Source organism: Nelumbo lutea, chromosome 6 (assembly GCF_056320005.1).
Source record: "Nelumbo lutea isolate HS-2025 chromosome 6, American lotus-T2T, whole genome shotgun sequence".
Taxonomy (NCBI): Eukaryota; Viridiplantae; Streptophyta; class Magnoliopsida; order Proteales; family Nelumbonaceae; genus Nelumbo; species Nelumbo lutea.
This window is the reverse complement of record NC_142689.1, coordinates 14,070,488-14,091,784: the sequence shown is the minus strand read 5'-3', so window position 1 is coordinate 14,091,784 and position 21,297 is coordinate 14,070,488. Positions and strand designations below refer to the sequence as shown.

The 21,297-nt window shown below is 41.2% G+C and overlaps 1 protein-coding gene across 2 annotated transcripts; it reads left to right on the top strand.

The window, feature by feature from the left end:
- The first annotated feature begins 2,376 nt into the window (after positions 1-2,376).
- LOC148847491 (sorting nexin 1-like) lies at positions 2,377-21,110 on the top strand. 2 transcript variants are annotated; one of them, XM_088949249.1, is made up of 11 exons: positions 2,377-2,707; positions 2,803-2,937; positions 7,010-7,145; positions 8,328-8,461; positions 8,655-8,729; positions 19,210-19,369; positions 19,507-19,640; positions 19,767-19,835; positions 20,059-20,138; positions 20,544-20,604; positions 20,703-21,110. In XM_088949249.1, exons 1-11 carry the CDS (start codon positions 2,690-2,692, stop codon positions 20,913-20,915), a joined length of 1,215 nt encoding a protein of 404 aa, XP_088805375.1. In that variant the 5' UTR covers positions 2,377-2,689; the 3' UTR covers positions 20,916-21,110. The 2 variants fall into 2 exon arrangements, with proteins under 2 accessions (XP_088805375.1, XP_088805376.1); XM_088949250.1 differs by having other exon boundaries at positions 2,434-2,707; positions 2,806-2,937.
- The last annotated feature ends 187 nt before the right edge of the window (positions 21,111-21,297 follow it).

Genomic DNA, 21,297 nt, shown 5'->3' with positions numbered 1-21,297 from the left:
ACCTAAACCAAATTTCCAATAATCCGATCATGAGGCCAAACCCTTCCAATTTGAAATCAATCAAAATTGAAAACAATATAAAATCACTTTTATAAAAGTACTTTTACAAAAGCACTTTTATAAAAACACTTTTACAAAAGTACTTTTACAGAAGTACTTGTCAAAGTACATTTATAAAAACACTTCTACGAAAGTACTTTTATAAAAGTATTTTTACGAAAGTACTTTTACAAAAGCACTTCTACAAAAGTACTATAAAAGTCTATGGAAATACTTTTCAAAAAGTACTTTTACCAAAGCACTTTTCCGAAGTACTTTCAATAAAGTACTTTTGTAAAAGCACTTTTATGAAATTGTTTTTATCAAAGTACTTTTACAAAAGTGTTTTTTCAATACTAAAAGTGCTTTTATATAATTTTTGATATTTCATTCAATTTGGATTAGATTTGCACTGGATCGGGTCCAGTCCATTTATAAGTAGACTCACATTGGACTGGATCGGATTGGGCCAAATCCGTCCAATTGACACCTCGGCATAGGGTGATAGGGCTTTCTTCTTCTTCTTCCCCCTTCTTACACTACAATGCATTGAACTTTGTATCGTTGAATACCAAACAAATAGACTCGAAAATCCAATCGACCACATTGTACTCAATTAAGTACTCTGGACCCAGCTGCATGTGTGCCGTTTGGATATGCATTTGCACTCTAAACAAATACAACCTAAGGCTTAGTTTGGAAAGAATATAAGTACAAATATATACAAAATACTTCAAAATACAAAGCTTTGCAGTGTACATATTTGCATTTGTATTCCTTCCAAACTGACAAAAAGCCTTTTGGTGATGCCAAAAGATCACTAGCTCCTTTAGTATAACCCTGCTTGTAAAATAAAAAGGTTGCAGACCACTTCTCTAGCAATAGCTGGGAATTGCATTTTCCTTTTTGGTCTAGGGCATTTTTCTGTATCAATTTGAAAAACATTTTCATTTGTATCTTGAAAAAACACATGCTCAAAAACTTGTTTTTGGTTTTCAGTTGATGTTTTTCTTTTTTAAAAAACAAGGGTGAAATATAAAAAACTCGCCTAAAGTTTATGATAATCATAAAAACCTTTATTGAAGTTTCATTTTAACAAAGGCCTACCCTATAATTTTGAAAACACCTGCATTTGCCTCCCTTTTGTCATTGTTCTGGTGATGAATACTTGAAAGTTGTAAAATTACCCTTAGGGCATCATTCTCCGTATTTTCCCTTCTAAACTTCATTTTACTTGATTAATTTATAGATTTATATTAGATTACTCTTTTGTGCGAATATTTTAGTAAATCACTATTTGAATTCAGAGGTATAAGAGTAAAATAGGTATTTTGAAAAAACTAATGCATTACGCCAATGCTTTCCCAAGAGAAGGGACGTAATCGTAGGTTTTTTTAAAACTATATTAAAGGAAAACCTCAGAAGAGGTTTTTATAATCGTAAATTTGCTTGTTTATACTCTGGTACAACATTTAATTTATATGCTGTGTTGCAAAGGAGCAAAATGGCAAGGCAAGCATGACAACATTCCTGTTTGCTCCTTTCTCGGATTTTATTTGGATTTTTTAATTTAGGAATTCTATTAAACAACAGATTAATACAGCTCTTGGAAGCTTCGCCTCACAACCCTGGCGAGGTCCCTGACAATGACATGGGTCCCACCATACCATGAATTTTAAGGGACTGTTTGGTATCTATTTAATTTAAAATAAGCAACAAGTCATCTTAATTCGGGTTTGGATTTATTACCGACGAATTGTTCTTACATCTTTACCCACGGGGCATTACAGCTGTGCATTAGGAATATCTTTCTTATCATTCTTAAGGAGATGTTCCCACTACATGTCGGTGGTGTTGTAGTGTTATGTGGGTAAAGATGTGAGAACAATTTATGGATAACAGATCACGAGTGTCTTAATTCAGCTATTTTAATTAAAATTTATGTATTTTGATAGATAATCAATTTCTAATTACAACAATCATAATTGGATCACTTTGCTTAGCAATCTATAAAAAAATGTGCTAACTAATATGGAGTTCAACTGCTCAACCATCAAGGAACTCACAACTTGGGGGCTGTTTGGTAATAGTTGAAAATCTTATTACTCTGTCATTTAGTGAGTTTTTAAGAGGTTTGTGAGTTAGTTAATGGTTGAAGCAGAGGTTGAGTAGACCAGTATGCCCTTGAAAATTTTATTAGTTAATTATTTTAACAACTAAAGGCAAAGCAATAAGCCTTTTAGTTCAGAAATTTCAGCCATTATCAAACAGCCCCTAACTTAATGACTTATTCACTACAAGCAAAATAATAAATCATTCAAGTCAGCAGCTTCAGCCCTGAATTTTGAAACGCCAAACGCATTTTTCAACATCCTAGCAAAAAAACGCATTTTTGAGCAAGAGGCTTTGGTCTGACTCTGACTTCTGGAAAGCAACAAAAATGCTGGTAAAATCCAAGCTCTCAGTAGCGTGCCACAGAACGTCTGCAGCGGCTTGTACTACGCTTTACAACGTATTTTAGAAGGAAAGATCTGCTTGAGGCTTTGGCTCCAAAACAGTCTCTTTTGTTTACTTGGATTTCTTCCTCGCTCCCCTCCGGCCTCTCTGATCAGAGTTTTCGAGCGCTTCTCCCTCCTCGAAACATATACAAATGGCCACGATTACCGCGGTAAATGCGAAACTGCCACTGTTCTTCTCTTCTTTCTGGTTTACTTGGTGTTTGAATTCACGAGCTGAGATGAAATCTGATTTGCTTTTTTACAGCAGAGAAGTCTTTCAGGATCTTCCCAGAGCCCTAGATCCCCTTCTGCGCAGCCCTTCTTAGCGATTACCGTAACTGACCCTGTGAAATTGGGGAATGGCGTCCAAGCTTACATCTCCTACCGGGTCATCACTAAGGTACTTTCCGTAGTTTTGAGGCTTGTCCTCTGACTCTTCTTTGTTTCGATTTTCTGTTTCCTGCTTTCTTCGGTTTAGGCTTTTGTTTTGGGATCTGTGGATTCACAGTCCGACTTGATTGTGTTTGGTGATCATTCCGCGAAGAAGAACAACAGTTGGTGTTTTCTTTGGGTATTGAAGGTTTGATCAAAACATGATTTTCTACAATATGAGCAAAACTACGAATAGGAACACTAGTATGAAAACGAGCAAAATTAATATGGGCACTGATAATGCTAACTCAATTGGGATTTCTGATATTTTGTGACATTGTGTTTGCTAAAGAATACCAATTACAGCTCTGAGGATTTAAAGCTAAGAACCTGAAGTTTGATACAAGGAAAACGAAAATTGATGCTTATCTGGTAGGAAATAACATGATCTGAACTTGGTTCGGACGGTGGTCAAAATGTATCAAGTACACCAAACAATTGCTTCTTGTCCGAGTGAACGAGACTTAGGAAGGTTACTAAATGATGTTCACCTCAAGATCACAAGCACTTGCTTGTCTGAGGAACAATCAAATTGCTTGTTGATACTGAAGTCCTTTTCTTGTTACCAGATAGATATGTGGGAGGGATTAGGAGCTATTATTTAGTGCTATGGTCAAATCCCAGGCCAACAATCATGAGTATTTAGGTTCAAGTCTCACAAGTGCCCACTTTGTGCAAGAAAATGCTGAAGGTTAGGTCTGTTTCCATTCCAGCCCTCCACCCTCCCAAGACCCAGATACCATGGAATGACATTGAGTAGTTGCCCTTTTTATCTGTGGATAGGATTATTTTATGTAAGCACTGTGGTGTACTGTGGTTTATGATAAGTCAGTACAAAGAAAAGACACATTAGTTTATGGTCAATTGTTCAATTATGTTCTTGGTTACTATCATTCAATTATGTGGTATATAATACATTATAGATGCAGAGAATCAAGCCAATTCTCATATTTAGTGTCAAACTCCTTGTGGAAAATATGGAATAGTACATCCCTTGTTCACTTGCTGCTTTTTTTTTTTTTTTTTCCCGCCTTGCTGTTATGTTGCCTCCATTGTAAATCTTCTCATTTTGGCTCCTTGATAGACTCTTGACCTTCTACACAGTTAGTTTTTATCTTTTTTTTTTTTTAATTTGGAAATCAAGGAAAAATGTGTACTCTCTATCCTTTGGGTAGTTGGGAGGAGAAAAACTCCATAACTCTGTAGAAAGTTAAGAGTCCATCAAAGAGCCAAAGAAATGGGGATTAACAAGCTGATTATTGAAAGGGACTCAAAAAATTGTTGTGAACTGGCTGAAAAAGGGGGAAGGGTAATATGGTGATGATTGATGAAGGCAGTGAGAAAGAGACTGATCAATGCTCAAAGTCAAAAGGGGATGGTAATCTTCAAAGAAACAAAGGAGAAAGGGATATTGACAACCCCACCACACCGATGATTAACAATAGAGATGTAACCCCAGCAGGAGAGCAAAGAGGTAAGTTAACAAATACTTCTCCTTCTTCCTCGTGGGTGACTTCAAAACTTTTGGGGTTGGGTAAGTTTTTGGTGGTTTCTATGGAGAGTTTGGAGGTGGAAACAATAAGATACCTTGAAGGAGTGGAGCAAAGAATCTTAATGGAAAGAGGAAAATTAGTGGCTAGAAAAGGGGGAACTTCTTCAAAAAAGAGAAGGGAGTTGATGAGGTTGACGTAGGGTTTAAATGACAAGGCAGGGAGTTGTGGGAAAGAGGCCAGAAATAATAGGCTAGTTAAGAAAAACTCTTTCTTTTTCTTAAGTTTTTGGGGTCGGGAAGAAGGCTGGTGGTGAGTGATACTCTCAAAAGATCAAATTCCCTTTTTGTTTTGTTGCAAGAAACTAAGCTGGAAAAATGGATGTGGTGGAGGGCTAAGCCAGCTGTAGGCAGTGCGAAGGGGTCTGTTAACTCTCTGGAATCCCATTGGCTGTAACATCATTTCTCATACAGTGGGGCAGTTCTCGATCTCTGTGGTTGTGGAGCTTTCGGATGGGAAGCAGGTCCAAATTTTGAATGTGTATGGTCCAACAATTTCTAGTTTTCAGAATTCTTTTTGGGAGAAATTGGCTGATATGAGAGAAACCTTTACTTGCCCTTGGGTCATCGGGGGTGACTACAGTGCTATTTTATCCATTGAAGAAAAAAATTCAAGGTACAGAAGAACTGGGGTGATGAACTCGTTTGTTGAATTCATAAATAACTTTGACCTTATGGATCTCCCTCTGGTGGGAGCTTAGTACACTTGACCAACAACCAGGAATCCCCAACTTTGGTCAGGTTGGATAGATTCCTAGTTTCTTCAAACTGAGATGAGCTATTTCTGGATTTCAGGCAAGCAGCTCTTCCCAGGCCTGGTTCTGACCATGTTCCTATTCAGCTCATTTGTGGGGATCGGGAGAAAATGAAAACTCCCTTCAAATTGGAGAATGCTTGGTTCGAAGAAGAGTTGCAGGTAGAAGGTACTAGTTCCTATATTTTTGCAAAGAAAGTGAGAGCAATTAAAGAAAAGGTCAAAATCTGGAAGCTTGAAAATAGTCTTGGGATGGAAACTGAGAAAAAAGCTTTGCTGAAGGTTATTGAAGAAATTGACAGGGCTGAAGAGGCAGATCCAATTTTGGCAGACTTGAGACATAAAAGAATCCAGGCAAAGGCAATTTTTGGTAAGTTGGCAGCTAAGGAAGAAATCAAATGGGGGCAGAGAGCAAAAGTGGCTTGGCTGAGGTTGGGTGATAATAACACAAACTTCTTTCACAAAATGGCTAATGCCCGGAGGAGGGCTGCATCAATAAGCAAACTGGAATGAGATGGAAGAGTGGGAGAGTCAATAATTGAAATAAAAAGGCTAGCCACGAATTTCTATAAAAACCTTTACAAAGAAACTTAGGCCAGAAGACCTTTCCCTTCGGATTTACCTTTTAAGTAGCTAAATCTTAATCAATCTATGTTTCTTGAGAGACCTTTTACTGAAGGGGAAATCAAGGTAACAATCCAAAAAATGGAGGTTGAGAAATCTCCCCGACCTGATGGTCTTACTAATCTTTTCTATATTAAATGCTGGGTTGCTAATTAAACAAGATATTCTGAAGGCCTTTCAGGATTTCCAGTGCAATGCTTCTTTGCAAAGAAGCCTTAATGCAACTTTTTTGACCTTGATCCCGAAGATTGAGGGGGCCACAAACCTTGGGGACTTCAGACCAATCAGTCTTCTAAACAGTTTCCACAAAATTCTGGCATAAGTGTTGGTGAAAGAATGGAATTAGTGCTGAGTAGTGTGATTCAAGCAATCAAAGTGCGTTAATCCCGGGGAGACAAATGCTTGTTTCAGTTCTGGTAGCCACTGAGCTCATTGACTCTGAGGTAAAGGGAGGGAATTCCTGGGTGTCGGTTACTGCTGATTTTAAGAACCTGAATGTAGCTGAGTTGTTTAGCTCTTAGTTCATTTGGAGTCTGTAATTGTATTTGTTTCTAGGCTTCTTCTGTCCAGGAACCTGTTGTACTTCGTTGTTTCTTTGAAATACTTACCTTTTCAAAAAAAAAAGGACATTCTTGAGCCTCACTTTGGGCACTGATGCCATGCAAAGTTCTGAGATTATTATGTTAGAAAATTTGCAATCATACATGCAACATGTATGGCGGGATTCTTCACATCTTTAAACAAGCAACAAATATCCAGAATCCCTTGTAAATAGTCAACACATCTCAAAACATAGTTATTATGGCTATGTAAGGTTAAAATTATCTACAGCATGAATAGCATTTCATATTGAAAGAATGGAGAAGCAAAAGGAGGAAAAGAAAACAAGACATAAGTAGCATTTCATGTGTCTGATGATACTGAAATTAGTAGATTAGCATGTCATCAAGATATCTGTTTTGAAGTTGAGGCTGTGTCTTGGGGAGCTTCATTCTCCTATTTATCATGTTGATCTTTTGTCTCTTATTCCCATATGTTCAAAATGGAATGCCATTGCACCTTTTGTGGTAATTTATTATCATTTTAAGGCTTTGATTTCACTCATCGTGGCAGACAAACTTTCCTGAATATCAAGGTCCAGAGAAAATCGTTATCCGGCGTTATAGTGATTTTGTATGGTTGCGTGATCGTCTTTTTGAGAAGTACAAGGGCATATTTATTCCTCCTCTTCCAGAGAAAAGTGCCGTAGGTAACAACAAAAAATACTCTTCCGTACAAAAGCCATCTTTATGTCCTTTTAAGTACTAAGATTGCTTACATCTTATTTTTTATGAGATTGCCGACATAGTTGTAGTTCTGGGTTCTGGAGAAACTGTATAATCTTTTATATCTTTTTTTGAATTTCCTAGTTGATGAGATTTTGATGTTGGTTGAAATCCTTTGATTTTCTTTCTGATTTATAACAATGACATTTTGAGAAATAGAGGGAAGAAGCAATAAAATAATAGCCCACGGCCAAGAAACTTTCTAGGAACTTAGTAATGAATATGAAGAGATTAAAGTATATGGCTTAGGAAGAAGAAAACTATTTTAGCTTTCATCTTGATACATTATTGTTCTTAGTCTCAGATAATAAAATGTATTTATAACATGAACATGACATAAATTTGTGGTATTCTTGAATTATTGAGTTTTGTATACATGCTGTCTTTGTTTATTCAGTTTTACATGAAGATCACATAATTGTTCTTCAATTATTTAATTGTTATATGCATGCATTTTTTCCTTGTTTAACCCCTTTGCCTTAGTGTTCTTATGCCTTAGTTGTCAATGTCTTTAATATTTCAGAAAGCAATATATATTAGAGAAAATTTATGGTTCTTTTCTTTCTCTTAGCTCCAGAACAGTTAAATGGCTGGTGTACTTCGTTTTGCTATGGAAAAAATAATTGCCAGTAGTGCATTTTTTTGAGAGTTTTTAATATTTTTAGTATTTTAACTACTTTAAGAAAAGTCAGAAAAATCTTACAGTTTACAATACAACTTGGTTCAAGCCCCTATATGATTTATGATACTATTACAATTTTCGGAGCTTTTTTTTTTTGATAATTCAATTTTCAGAACATTGGTTCTGTTCTTGTTTTCATGAAAAAGTCCTGGATTGATTGGTCTCCAAACACTGTTTCAAGAAGAAACTACTTAGCATTATATGTTCATCCTATAGAACTACTTACATCATTTTTGAGGCATAAACCACAAACAAAGATTGAACATCTATGGAATTATTCCCTATTTTTTAATTTTCCTTTTTTTTTCAATCCACACAAAAACTTATTAATTTGATGTGCAATTAACTGTGGCAAAAGTTCTTTAGAAGCCCCTGGTAATCTTTCTTTCAACTTAATATTGACTTTGGTGTCTTGCTTCTGCAGAGAAATTCCGCTTTAGTTCTGAGTTCATTGAGATGAGGCGTCAGGCATTGGATATATTTTTGAACCGTATTGCCTCACATCCAGAACTTCGGCAAAGTGAAGACTTGAGAACCTTCTTGCAAGTAGACGAAGAGGTGAAGTGTCTATGCTGTATGCCTCACGTAGGAAAATGTAGTATTGACTTTCGTGGACTTTGAAAATGTTAGAAATTATAGTTATCACACTGTTCTGTTAGAAAAGAATTAATTTCATTTGGAATTATTCCTCCTATGTTAGTTAACCTTGACATTCATGGGTGCTGTTAATGGAGTTGATCTTCATGTGCAGACGATGGAGAGAGCCAGATCACAGGAAACTGGTATTTTTAAAAAGAAACCTGCAGATCTGATGCAAATTTTCAAGGTATGTAGTGCCTGGTAATTTGGATAAGGGTGAAAAGAGAAGTTTTTCCAGAGGAAGAAAGAAGTAACTGTAAATGGAACTTGCTAAAGAATAGATAATCTTGGGACATCTTTGGCTGATAATTTGCCTTGAAACATTGAGGCAGTTAAAAAAATTCTCATATAGTATTGAAGAATCTGTGCTTCCGTACTTGTGCCAAAATATTTCTGCTGTTGTGCCCCTGGCTGTTTGACTTAATAGTTGTGTAATTAGGACCATTTTGTGCATAAATTCTTGGGCCAAAGATATCACCTGTGCTTACCTAGTACTTATTGATTGATTTATATGGATGAGAACCTCGGTATATCCTGTTTACCTATTACCTACTTGAGTACCTTAATGAATCTAATACTAAGATTTGAACAGGCACAAAATTATGTCTGAGCAATGCTAGCAGGCAACATTTTTTGCATAACTTTTGACTTCTGCCCACTACAGACATGGTAAGACCCATGAAAAGGCACCGGAAGACAAATGCTTGGTCCCAAAGTTTCAAAACCTGGAATGGATTGGTTGCCAAACTGGCGACTGGACAACTTTGATGGTGTTAGTTTCATGGTTTTAAAAAGAGGTGGCATGGTTCCAAAAATATACCCAAAATTTCAGAAATTGGCAATGCCTGTTTAGAACCAGACAATACAAAATAGGCCGTTCTGTTTGTGGTTTTTTTTTGAACTATAATATGTTACTGCTGATTGGGATTCATGTTACATGTACTTTCACTGCCATGTCATGCTTGCATCAGCAAACCATGTTTTTTGGGTTAGAGCACAATAAATTGGTATGTTCAAAAGGGAGTTGCTATTTCTAGAACCATGGGTTGCTGGTTCCAGAACCACCAACAATGTAGCTGAACGTATGAAGCAGGATTTCTTGTTCTGGAACCAGCTGAAAGACGAATGTAATCATGAATCTAAGACACCCTTTATTATTCCTGCTTTGGGGTGATTTGGGTGGACATGGTTGAACTTGTGTGGAGAGCATAGTTTTCAAGGTGCCAAGGCGAGGCTAGGCGACAGGGGGGCGCCTTGTCGCCTAGCCACCTAGGCGATGGATTTTTTTTATGTTAAAAACTGTAGAGAACACTGATGTGGGCCCCACAGCTATGGTCCCACTCTGTTCGTAGGGTAGAATGTGTTCTAGTCATCCTAGGGTTAGCTAGTGGTCAATTTGTTATTCCAGTTGTTATTTATATTTCAGTTTTATATTATTTTATTTGTTATGTAAATACCAAGGGTAGATTTGACCTTTTCATGTAACTGGCATAACCTATAAATATTAATTAGAAGTGGCGGCGGCAGAATATTGAGATTCTCTCCTTCCTTTCGAAGTTTGTGTTCTACTGCTCTTTCACTACTCTTTCTCCTCTTTCCTCTATACTTTCTCTTCTTTTCAAACCTGAAATTTATTAGTGCTCAAGACTGATAGCAGTCTTGAACACCTACATGGTATCAGAGCCAAGTTAGGGTTTCTTATGTGAGTCTAGTACCAGCCGACTACATGAGAATCTCCTAGGACTGGAAGCTGAGAAGGTGGAGTTCGCAGGCTGATTCTTGGAGATCACCAGAAGGGTTAGCAGCTGTTGAAAGCTTGTCATGGTTGTAGAGTGTTGGTGGTCAGGAAGGATTAGAGAAGACTAGGGTTCGGGTAACCTTGGAAGGCAGCGAACGATTTTTCCTTGTAAGTTATTTATTCTCTAAGAGAAGTACTATCAGAGAAGATAGGTTGGACCTATCTTGAAAGGGCGGCTGAACCATTCTAGGGTTTTCTCCCTTCTATTCTCTAGGGTTTTACAGCAAACCCTACTGTTGGACCAAACTGTTTCAGGGTCTGAAAGTGATATGCAAACCCTACTGTTGGGCCGAACTGTTTTAGGGTCTGAAAGTAATCTTGCGGCAAACCCTAATAAGCTTGCGACAAGCCCTAATGTTAGGCTGAGCCTTGCGGTTCACCTGGAGCTGTCCTCAAAGTTTTTTTTTCCTTTTAGCATTGATCAGTTTTTTAGGGTTTCATATTAACCCTACTGCAATTCTATCTGTACGGTACTGATTGGAATGTGTAACTGAAATGTTTTCTTTTGGGACTGATTAAAAACCCTAATTCTGCCAAGCATATCAGACCTGCTTCTAAGTTGATCTTCAGATTCTTTTGGGGTTTTTGAACTCTCTTAAGGGGTGAGAACTGTTCGGCCTGCTGCTGTTGTGTTTTCTAGTTGGTTTCAGATCATCAGTTATACCTGGTTCATGCACATATACCGTGAATACAGATAGGTTCTATACTGATTTTTGGTTGTGATTGATAGTCCAAGTGCTGTTCTTTGGCTGTAGTAACCCTAATTTTGAGACTATTGGTTCTTGACTGAAATGGAGTTTAAAAATCAGGCCGAAGGCAGTTTTGGGAACAACAGTATGTGGTATGTGAGCATTGTAAGAAACCCAAACACACAAAAGAAACATGTTGGAAGCTACATCCTCATTTGGTCCCGGCAAAGTTAAGAAGCAAGAAGGGTAACGTTCATGTGGCCTTGAATACTAATTCAGCATCCTCGTTTGGCACAAGAGGCACATTCTTAGAGACCTTAGCTGCAGTTCGGGCTGCTCTTATACAGTTGGAAAAGGAAGTTGGGAACTCAGCCCAGCCACCGCAGTCACCATTAGCCCCTGCCACATTTGCTTTCGCACATTCAGGTACTCGAGCCTCAGCCTACCATGCCTCAGCTCCAGGTACTATTGAACCCTGTTGGTTAATAGATTCAGGTGCATCCGACCATATGACTAGCTTGCCTTCATTGTTTACCACTTATCATTTATCTTCTGGTAGGGATAAAGTATCTATTGCTGATGGCTCTCTTGTCTCCATTTCTGGCAAGGGTGACATCAAGCTATCGGATACCATCTCCTTGTCTTCTGTCTTACATGCCCCTAAGCTTGATACTAACCTTCTTTCAGTCAGTAGTATTACCAAACACATGAACTGCTCAGTAACTTTCTTCCCTGACCGGTGTATTTTTCAGGACCTAGAGACGAAGAAGGTGATTGGGACTAGCCGTGAGACGAATGGGATCTATCTGCTCGGGGAGAGTTGTCGTCAGAAAGAGTCAGTGGATAAGAATTCACTTGTTTCCTAGAGTGTGAGTTCGGTTATGCTTTGGCATAACCGATTGGGTCATTTGTCTTTTCGGTCCTTAAAGAGTCTGTTTCCTAATTTGTTTGAGTCTGTTGAGTTGTCCCAGTTGCAATGTAAAAGCTGTGAGTTTGCTAAACATTGTAGACACTCTTATTCATTGAGCAATAAAAGGAGCAATCGTCCTTTTGATCTTGTGCATACGGATGTTTGGGAGCTATATCACATTCCTTCCATGGGTCGGTACAGATATTTTCAATTATTTGTTGATGACCTTACCCGGTTTTCTTGGGTTTATCTTATGCTTTCACGAGATGAGGTTCCCGCCCTAACCTAAAACTTTCACCAAATGATCATAACCCAGTTTGATGCCAAGATCAGAGTTTTTAGATATGATAATGCCAATGAATACTTTGCTAAGCCATTGGCATCTTACCTTTTTAATCATGGGGTTATCCACTAGAGCACTTGCCCTCATACACCTCAGTAGAATGGGGTTGCAGAAAGGAAGAATATGCACATCTTTGAGGTGGCTAGAAGTATTATGTTTACCTCCAATGTCCCTATTCGCTTCTGGGGTGATGCTATTCTCACGGCGGTATATCTTATTAATCGGGTTCTTGATATGTCATCTCCTTTTTCCCTTCTATACCCAGATGAGGAGTGTTCACTGTTCCCCTTAAAACATTTGGTTGTACCTGTTTTGTTCAGCTTCTCGGACCCCACCACTCCAAGTTCGAACTAAAAGCCTCCAAATGCATTTTTCTTGGTTATGCACTAACTCAAAAGGGTTATTGTTGCTATGATCCTGTCTCAGGGAAAAGATTTGTCTCCATGGATGTCACTTTCTTTGAGGAGACACCCTATTATTCTCGGGTTTCTCTTTAGGGGGAGAGCAGTGCGAGTCGGGATTTGGGTCACTTTCTTCACGGGGAGAGCAGTGCGAGTTGGGATTTGGGTCACTTTCTTCAGGGGGAGCGCAATGAGGGTAGGGTTCATACTTTTGGGGCTGTTCCCTTACCTATTCCATTGGGTGATGAGGGCTACCATAGTGAGGGTGGTCAGAGGGATCAGGAGTTGAGAGTCTATCACAGGCAATGCAGGCAAGTTGATCCCGGTCATCAGCAGTCCAGGCCAGCTCCAACCTCTTCTATGGCTCCAAGTCCAGGTATTACAGTCCTAGGGCCCATAGAGACATCTTCCATTGTTTCCACTTCACCCCCTGTAGACGACCTTGACCTTCTCATTGCCATCTGTAAAGGAAAACGACATTGCACCACATCTCCAGCCCACTGCATTTCCCAGCACCACATCGAGTTCTATTATCTCTTGCAACAAGCCACAATTGGCCTTTGTACCAAATGGACGTTAAAAATGCTTTTCTGAATGGAGACATGCAGGAAGAGGTTTACATGCAGTTGCCTCTTGGATTCTATGATACAGAGACAACTTAGAAGGTTTGCCGGCTCAATAAGGCATTGTATGGTTTGAAGCAGTCACCTAGAGCTTGGTTTGATAGATTCAGACTAGTCATTGGGAAGTTCGGTTATGTGTAGGCCTAGTCAGATCACACACTATTCATCAAGAGGGTGGAGTCCTCTCTGACACTACTTGCAGTATATGTTGATGATATTGTGGTGATAGGAAATGACAGCCATGAAATTGAGTCCCTCAAACAACTCCTTCATCAAGAGTTTGAGGTGAAAGATCTTGGTGCACTTTGGTATTTTTTGGGTATTGAGGTTGCTAGATCCAAACAGGGGATCTTTATCTCGCAGATGAAGTATGTCCTAGATCTGCTGGCAGAAACTGGAAAGTTAGGTGTCAAGCCTGCGGATACACCCATTGAACAGAACCACAGGATTAGTGCAGAGAGTGGGGAGCCTCTTGAAGACAAGGTTATGTTCCAGCGATTGGTAGGGAAACTTCTATATCTTTGCCTCATTCGGCCATATATTACTTATGCTGTTAGTGTTGTCAGCCAGTACATGCATTCTCCTCGAACCACACATTTTCTTGCGGCAGAAAGAATATTAGCATACTTGAAGAGATGCCCGGGTAGGGGTATACTGTTCAAGAACAATAACCACATGAAGGTGGAGGTCTATATGGATGCCGACTAGGCTGGGAGTGTTGATGACAGAAGGTTTACCTCCGGATATTGTGCTCTTGTGGGAGGTAATCTTGTCTCTTGGAGAAGTAAGAAACAAAGTGTTGTCTCCCGATCTAGTGCTGAAGCAGAATACAGGTCAATGGCTAACGGAGTGGCTGAAATCCTATGGCTGAGATCTCTACTTGAGGAGTTGGGTATTGAGTATGAGAAGCCCATGATGCTGTATTGTGATAATCAAGCAGCTATTAATATAGCACATAATCCAGTGCAACATGACAGGACCAAACACATTGAAGTTGACCAACATTTTGTACGAGGGTCTTGATGATGTGCAATCCGGTCGATCCTAGCTGTCGGTTACCTCGCTTCTGACGGAATTGAGGGTGCCTAAAACAAGGAAGAAACTGGAGACTTCTGGGGAGGAACCCGGTTGGAACACTAAATGATGATGCGCAATCCGGTTGATCCTAGCTGTCGGTTACCTCGCCTCTAACGGAATTGAATGTGCCTGAAACAAGGAAGAAATTGGAGACTTCCGAGGAGGAACCTGGTTGGAACACTCCGAAGCTCAAGTTAGTGCTCTGGAGAAGGCAAGGGGAAATAAAGGACTTCAAGACCAAAAGGCGCAAAAATCATATACCTCCTTTTTTGGGGGAAGGGGGCCTTTTATAATCACCCTGGTACACTTACTCCCATACCTCTGCCAGATCGGGTATCATCACCTCCGCCAGATCGGGTGCCATCACCTCTCCCAAATGCCAGATTGGGTGCTATCACCTCTGAGATGGCGATGGCAGGTGGCCGTTGGAAGGCAGCTGTCATGTGTCGGACCCCTAATCAGTTAGGTGCGCTGCCTCCGTGTACGGGCTTCCTTGGCGTCAGGTACGGTTGTTCAGTCAGGCAACCTGGAGCTGAAGTACCGGAGTGGTGTGCGAGGTGAAGTCGAGTTCGGATAGAAGTGTGGCCCGAACTACCCTGAGGTGGGTCAGCTCGGGTTTTTGCCCTTTGTGCTCCTTGTAAGGCTTAGGGATTCAAAGGGTGAGCTCGGGCTCCTCCTTGGGGAGCTCGGGTCGTGGGTTCCTTTTTTGGGGGAGATCGGAGCTCCTTTTCTCGGAGCTCGAGTCATGAGCCCGTTGCCGTGCCGAGCTGGCGCTCCTACCAGGTCACTCTCGGTTGCTTCCACGTGTCGTGCGGCCAAGGGGTCGGGCCAAATCTCCCTCCAATTGCCCCCACTCCCCGTGCCCGGGGTCCTGACCCGGCGTGGGGAGTTCACGGGGTGACGGGTGGATTTGCCTCGTGACGCTTTGGCCTTGGTTTGGAGCTTCTCCGGTCTGACCTGCTTGTGCTTTCGGCCCGATCAGGTTCGGCTTGGTTCGACCAGGGGTCAATCCCGGGTCGCGTGCAGCTCACGCGCGGGCGTCAAACGATTATAAATTTTTGGATGTAAAAAATTCGTGCTAAACCGAATTCACCTCGGGGGGCACGCAACCAGTTTTTCTGGGAGCCGTTGGATGGTTTTGATCTTGGCCATTGATGCGCGAGTAAAGTGGCTGGGGGGCCCTTGGTCACTTTCCTTCGCCATTCTTCAGCATTCGTTCCTTGAGCTCGCATCCAAGGCTGTCGGCTCGCGTCATTCCTCATAGTTCGGTAGCTTTTCCCCAGTGTGTCCTCAACCTTCTTTTCGATTCAATGTTCAGCTCGAGTAGTTTAGATAGTCTTATGGGGGGGGTCAGATGCTGAGTCCACGAACCGAGCTGCTGCCCCTGACAACCTTAGTGAGTCCGAGGCAGGGCCCGAGGTAGAGCTCGAGGAAGAGCTCGAGTTCGAGCCCGTAGGCCGAGTCACCTCGGGTAGCTTGGCATCCACCTCCCGCCGAGGTCGGACGCCAGATAAGTTCGGGCATTCCACTATGACGCCCGAGAGACTTCGGTCCCTTATTGCTCAGTATAACCTGCCTGGGGAGTATACTTACATTTTACCCTCGGGCGACTTCCCTTGGGAGCACGGTCCGGACGAGATCGTGATATTCCGGGAGCAGCTTTGTCGGGCTGCGCCTTCCTTTCCATCTCCTTATCGTCGAGGTCATGAATCACTTCGGCGTTACTATCGGTCAGCTCCACCCAAACTCCATTTGTAACCTTGTTGGGACCATCTCCCTTTGTTGTGAACACTGCCTTCCATTGGACCTAGAAATCTTTTCCGCCATTCTTATGCTCAAGAAGCAAGCGGGTCCCCTGCCCGGGCGTAGGCGGACCTACTACTTGTCTCCTCGTCCGAGGTTCAAGCTTTTGCACGATCTTCCGAATAAGGTCCCGGCATGGAAGCGGGACTACTTCGTGGTTCGAAGTGCTATGGGGTGACCGTTTCTTACCGAGTGGGGATTGGTTGATCCTGATCCCGGTTCCACGTTAGATAAAGATACGGTGAAGGGCCTCCAGGACTGGGCCCGACTTGGGCTCGAATGTCAAGACTACCTGACGGAGGCCAAGCTTATTCAGGTCAGTCTGAGTTCGGGTAGGTTTATTGCTCAGAGGCTTGCTTTTGCTTTGTTTTTATTCTCATCTTTTGACGCCGATCTCCTTTTTACAGGTGTTATGGAGGCAGAGAAGACTCAAGGTGCGAGCTTGTTTGATGGTATGAGGAGGAAGCGAGCCGCTAAGCGGGTCCATGCCGATCCTTCTTGGGTTGCGGAGCCCGAGGCACCGAGCCCTCCAAGAATGGAGCCTCCTGGGGAGCCCGAGGTGGCCTCTCCAGTTCAGGAAGCGGCGGGGGTCCCTTATGCCGATACTACTTATACCCGGGCTGTGCCTTCAGGCTCGGGAAGTTAGGATGGGGTTGGGAGCGTGCTGATGCCGAGATACGCTCTCCGAAAAAGTAAGAAGGCTACTTGCCCTGAGGAGGTCGCGGCGTGGGCCGATCTTCCTCCGAATCACATAGGCGCGCATGCTTTTACTCACGCCATGGTGGTAAGTCGAAGTAGTTTTTTTTTTCTTGCTGGGCTGATTTGTTCTCGTTTTGGCATGTGAACTCCTCTAACACTCCAGGCGGAGAGTGAACTCCTCTATCCATGCTCTAACACTCCAGGCGGAGAGTGAACTCCTCTATCCATGCTCTAACACTCCAGGCGGAGAGTGAACTCCTCTAACACTCCAGGCGGAGAGTGAACTCCTCTATCCATGCTCTAACACTCCAAGCTGCCGAAGAGGCTTTCTGCGTTGCACGAATCGAGCTAACGAGGCCTTGGGATTGGTGGTGAAACACATGGCGGACCTGAAGCTGGACTTGGAGCATCAAGTCATGTACCTTCAGGATGATATCAGGGAGAAGACTGAGATCTTCTCTCAAGCCATCGAGGAGGCGAAGGTGAAGGCTGTTGACGATTACATCGCTTCGCCGCGCTTTGACGACTTGATGGTGGGCTCGTACAGAAGGGGTTTCAAGTTGAGCCGATGGATGATAAGGAATACGTACCCCGAGCTCGACATTAGCGCCATAACCACTTCGTGCATCACTCAGGAAATGGCTGCCGTAGCTGATGATGATGCGGATTCCGAAGACGAAGCGGGACCTTCGGGTTTTGTCGAAGTCCCTTCCGAAGGCGAGGAAGATGTACCTTCGGGCATGTGAGCTCGTTGCTGTTGTTGTTTTTTTTTTTTGGAATGAAATGTAAGCAAAATTATTTTGCAATGAATAGTCCCCTTTTTTGGTTAAGTGTTGGGCAGTCATTTTCTCTTTTCGCCGAACTGACTATGTTGTGGAACTACTAGACTTAGGTCTTGAGGCGAGTTAACATAGTAAGGCTATACACCCGATCTGTTCTCCGCCTGGGTTAGTTAACATAGGCTAGAATTGGGTCCTGGGCTATGCACCTCGGGATCCTTACTCGTGCAGCCTGCTTCGTTGATGAGGTGCCGAGGTCTTTGTTAGCTCGGCATTCTGGCCCTTAGGCTCTGGTAGTGGCTCATGGCCTGCTTAGTTTGATAATTTATAGGTAATATCGTCTTAAGTTGACGATGTTCCATGCCCAGGGTATTTGTTTACCCTCTAGGGTCTCGAGCTCGTATGCTCCCTCGAGTGCTCTCTTTACTCGGTAGGGTCCTTCCCAGTTCGGCCCGAGTTTTCCAACGCCGGGCTCAGGTACCATGACCTTGTGGAGAACCAGGTCGCCGACGTGGAAGTTTCGTCTCTTAACTCTGGCGTTGTAGTACCGAGCTATCCTTTGTTGGTACGCTGCGGTCCTGATGTATGCGAGGTCCCTCACCTCGTCAAGTAGGTCGAGGTTGGTATGTAGCTCGTCGTTATTAGTATTGTCGTTGTATGCTTTCATATCGAGCTACCGTTTCTTTAATAATTATTCATGATTTTCATAAGAAAAGTATAAATTTCATATTAAAGTATAGAAAATCAACATATTCATGAGAAGAAAAGGAAGAAGGAAAATAAAATTAAAAAAATAATGGGGCTGAACCCTTATTTTTGTTATAGGAAAAGAAGAAAATAAAAAGTATTGGTAGTAGTAGTAGTAGAAGAAGAATATATGGAAGAGGAAAATGTGCTGATTAGATAAAATTTTAAGTTCTTCCTTATTGGTTCAGGTTTTTAAGTCTTTGAGGGTTCAATACAGCATTTAGCAATGTTTGTGTTGATCAAACCCTAATAAATAAGAAAATAATAAAAAGAAATTAGTATATAAACACAATGATTATTTTAGTTTAATAATGTCTATTTTATAATTATAATATCAAAAAGAATGAATAAAAAAGTATTTTATAGTAGGAAGTAGAAAACTGCTTGGCGATTAGGCGAGGCAAGCTTCAAAGGGTGCCTTATCGCCTAGGCATCACCTTGACAACTATGCTGGAGAGCTTTCTGGTTCAAAGTTTCATTCAAGTTTTAGAACACTGGTGAATTGAATAATGTCTGTAGCATGTAGATGTAAGAAGAAAAGATTCAAACCCCACAAGGTTTGGGTCCTTTCTCTGAGATTCCCTCTTTTCACAATTAATGGATAGCCATCATGCACCTGCTGAAAGATTTTCTCCTTCAGGCTCTGATTCTGACTTGCAATTGCTTATTGGAGTCCTTAAGTGTTAACTGAACAAAGAGGGGAATCTTTTTGGTTAACAAAAGGGTCTCTTTCAGTACTCTAGTGTGAGACAGCACTAACATGATTCCCTCCCCCTTGCTGTCTTTAATCTTTGACAGGATGTGCAATCTAAAGTAAGTGACGTTGTTCTTGGAAAGGAAAAGCCATTGGAAGAATCAAACCCTGAATATGAGAAACTTAAACATTACACCTTTGAACTTGAAGATCACTTGGCGGAAGCACAGAAGCATGCTTTTCGTCTAGTGAAGAGGCACAGAGGTACTGATAATATTGAAATCTAATTGGTGGTTTCTTGAATGTTCTCTATCTGTTATCACTCCATTTCTTTTAGCTTTTTCAAGTTTCATATTCAAGTAGCATATAAATCTGCTCATCTAGCTTATCTATGTTTGCAGAACTGGGACAATCACTGGCAGATTTTGGCAAAGCAATCAAACTTTTGGGTGCATGTGAAGGAAACTCTCTTGGGAAAGCTTTTTCTGAACTTGGATCAAAGTCGGAAACTTTATCAATTAAGCTACAGAAGGAGGTAGGTTGTGGTGTTTAATCTTTGGGATGATGCAATCCATAAATGTTATTTTTATTTTCTAGGTTTAGGATCCTTCTGCATAAATATATTTCTGATGGTGTTAATGCACTTGGGATGATGACCTAGGCTCACCACCTGTTAATGAAGTTTGAGGAACCTTTAAAAGATTACGTTCGTGCAGTGCAGTCTATTAAGGTGAGTTGGTTCTCTGGTTTAAAACCATAATTCCATCAATTGTGAAGTCAGTTGTTCATCAGCTTGAATTGTGCCAACCCTATTAAGCTGAAACATGGGAACATGATGAAGATCCAGCAAACTAACGAGTATTGCAAAGAATTCTGTGAAGATTAGTTGCAACTTGCATGGTCTTTTTTTGTCTCTTCTTGAAGCTTGCACTTGTAATCTGATTTTCCAACAGGCCACAATGGCAGAGAGAGCAAATGCCTTCAAGCATCAATGTGAATTAGCTGAAACAATCAAGCTGAAAGAGATAAACCTGTAAGATTTCAGATAGATTCTTCCATGTTTTCATACTTCTTACATTTTTCCAGTGGAACTGAGTGGTGTCTTTTGGATGTGGTCATCCACAATCATAAGTTTCCTTCACCACTGTTGTTTCTGGAAGCCAAGAATTTCCTTCTGATGGTCTGATTTGCAAGATTCCTTATAAACAGATAATACCTTGTTTCTCTGGGAACAAAAGTCTGTTCTACAATTTACTATAGCGCAATATGTGTTGCTTGATGATTTGCAATGATGTTTCTACCTAGGGTGGTCATCAATCGTCACTACCACTCATTTGTAACTATAAGCAATAGTCTTGTTATTTCTAATGGATGCACAGAATTCTTTTCCCTTTTCCTTTTGATATGCAGGCATTTATATTGATTCATTTGTTTGCAGTGATAAACTGATGCTAACACGATCAGATAAGGTTGGAGAAGCTGAGATTGAATATAGGGAGGTAAGCTTTCAGTTTATAATGTGTGCATGTGCGACATGTATTCCCTGGTGCAGCAGCTCAAGATTTGCTATTTGGTTGATATTGACTTTCTGGTGCAGTTGAAAGCAGAGGGCGAGGAAGCGACCAGAAGATTTGAAACAATTGTGCGGCTAATGAGTGAAGAAATTGTGCGTTTCCAAGAGCAGAAAACACTGGACATGGGTATTGCTTTCCATGAACTTGCAAAGGGGCAAGCACAGATGGCAAATGAGATAGCAGATGCCTGGCGCAGTCTCATCCCCAAGCTAGAAGCTTGTTCTGCTCGCACATGAATCACAAGAAAACCATGAATAAGCATTCAATGTTCTGGGAAGCTTTCCTTGGGTTTTACTACATAAGGTCTTCTCTTGTATAGTTTAAATTCTGAAAGTCGATTCATCTATAGGTGGTTGTAAAAATGTTGGTTAAGTTTTCATTATGTAACTTGTACCAATTTCAAGTATAATAAACTTTGCTCATTTAATTCATTTCCAATTTCTGATGCAAAACACCAATGCATCATAGTAAATGCATTTGGATGTGAAAACCATGAATGCAAAACCGGTTCTGTCATGCACTGGTGTTTGTATTCATCTTGTTTGTTTGTTCAGGGAGAGCAAACGTAGGTACATTTTTTCACCTATTTGTTTGAACAACGAGAAATAGTAGCAAGAA

Bases quoted from the DNA above. Each gene is read 5' to 3' on its own strand.
- LOC148847491 (XM_088949249.1), top strand. The intron at 7,146-8,327 runs GTAACAACAAAA...TTGCTTCTGCAG, and splicing joins TCCAGAGAAAAGTGCCGTAG to AGAAATTCCGCTTTAGTTCT. The intron at 20,605-20,702 runs GTAAGCTTTCAG...TTTCTGGTGCAG, and splicing joins CTGAGATTGAATATAGGGAG to TTGAAAGCAGAGGGCGAGGA.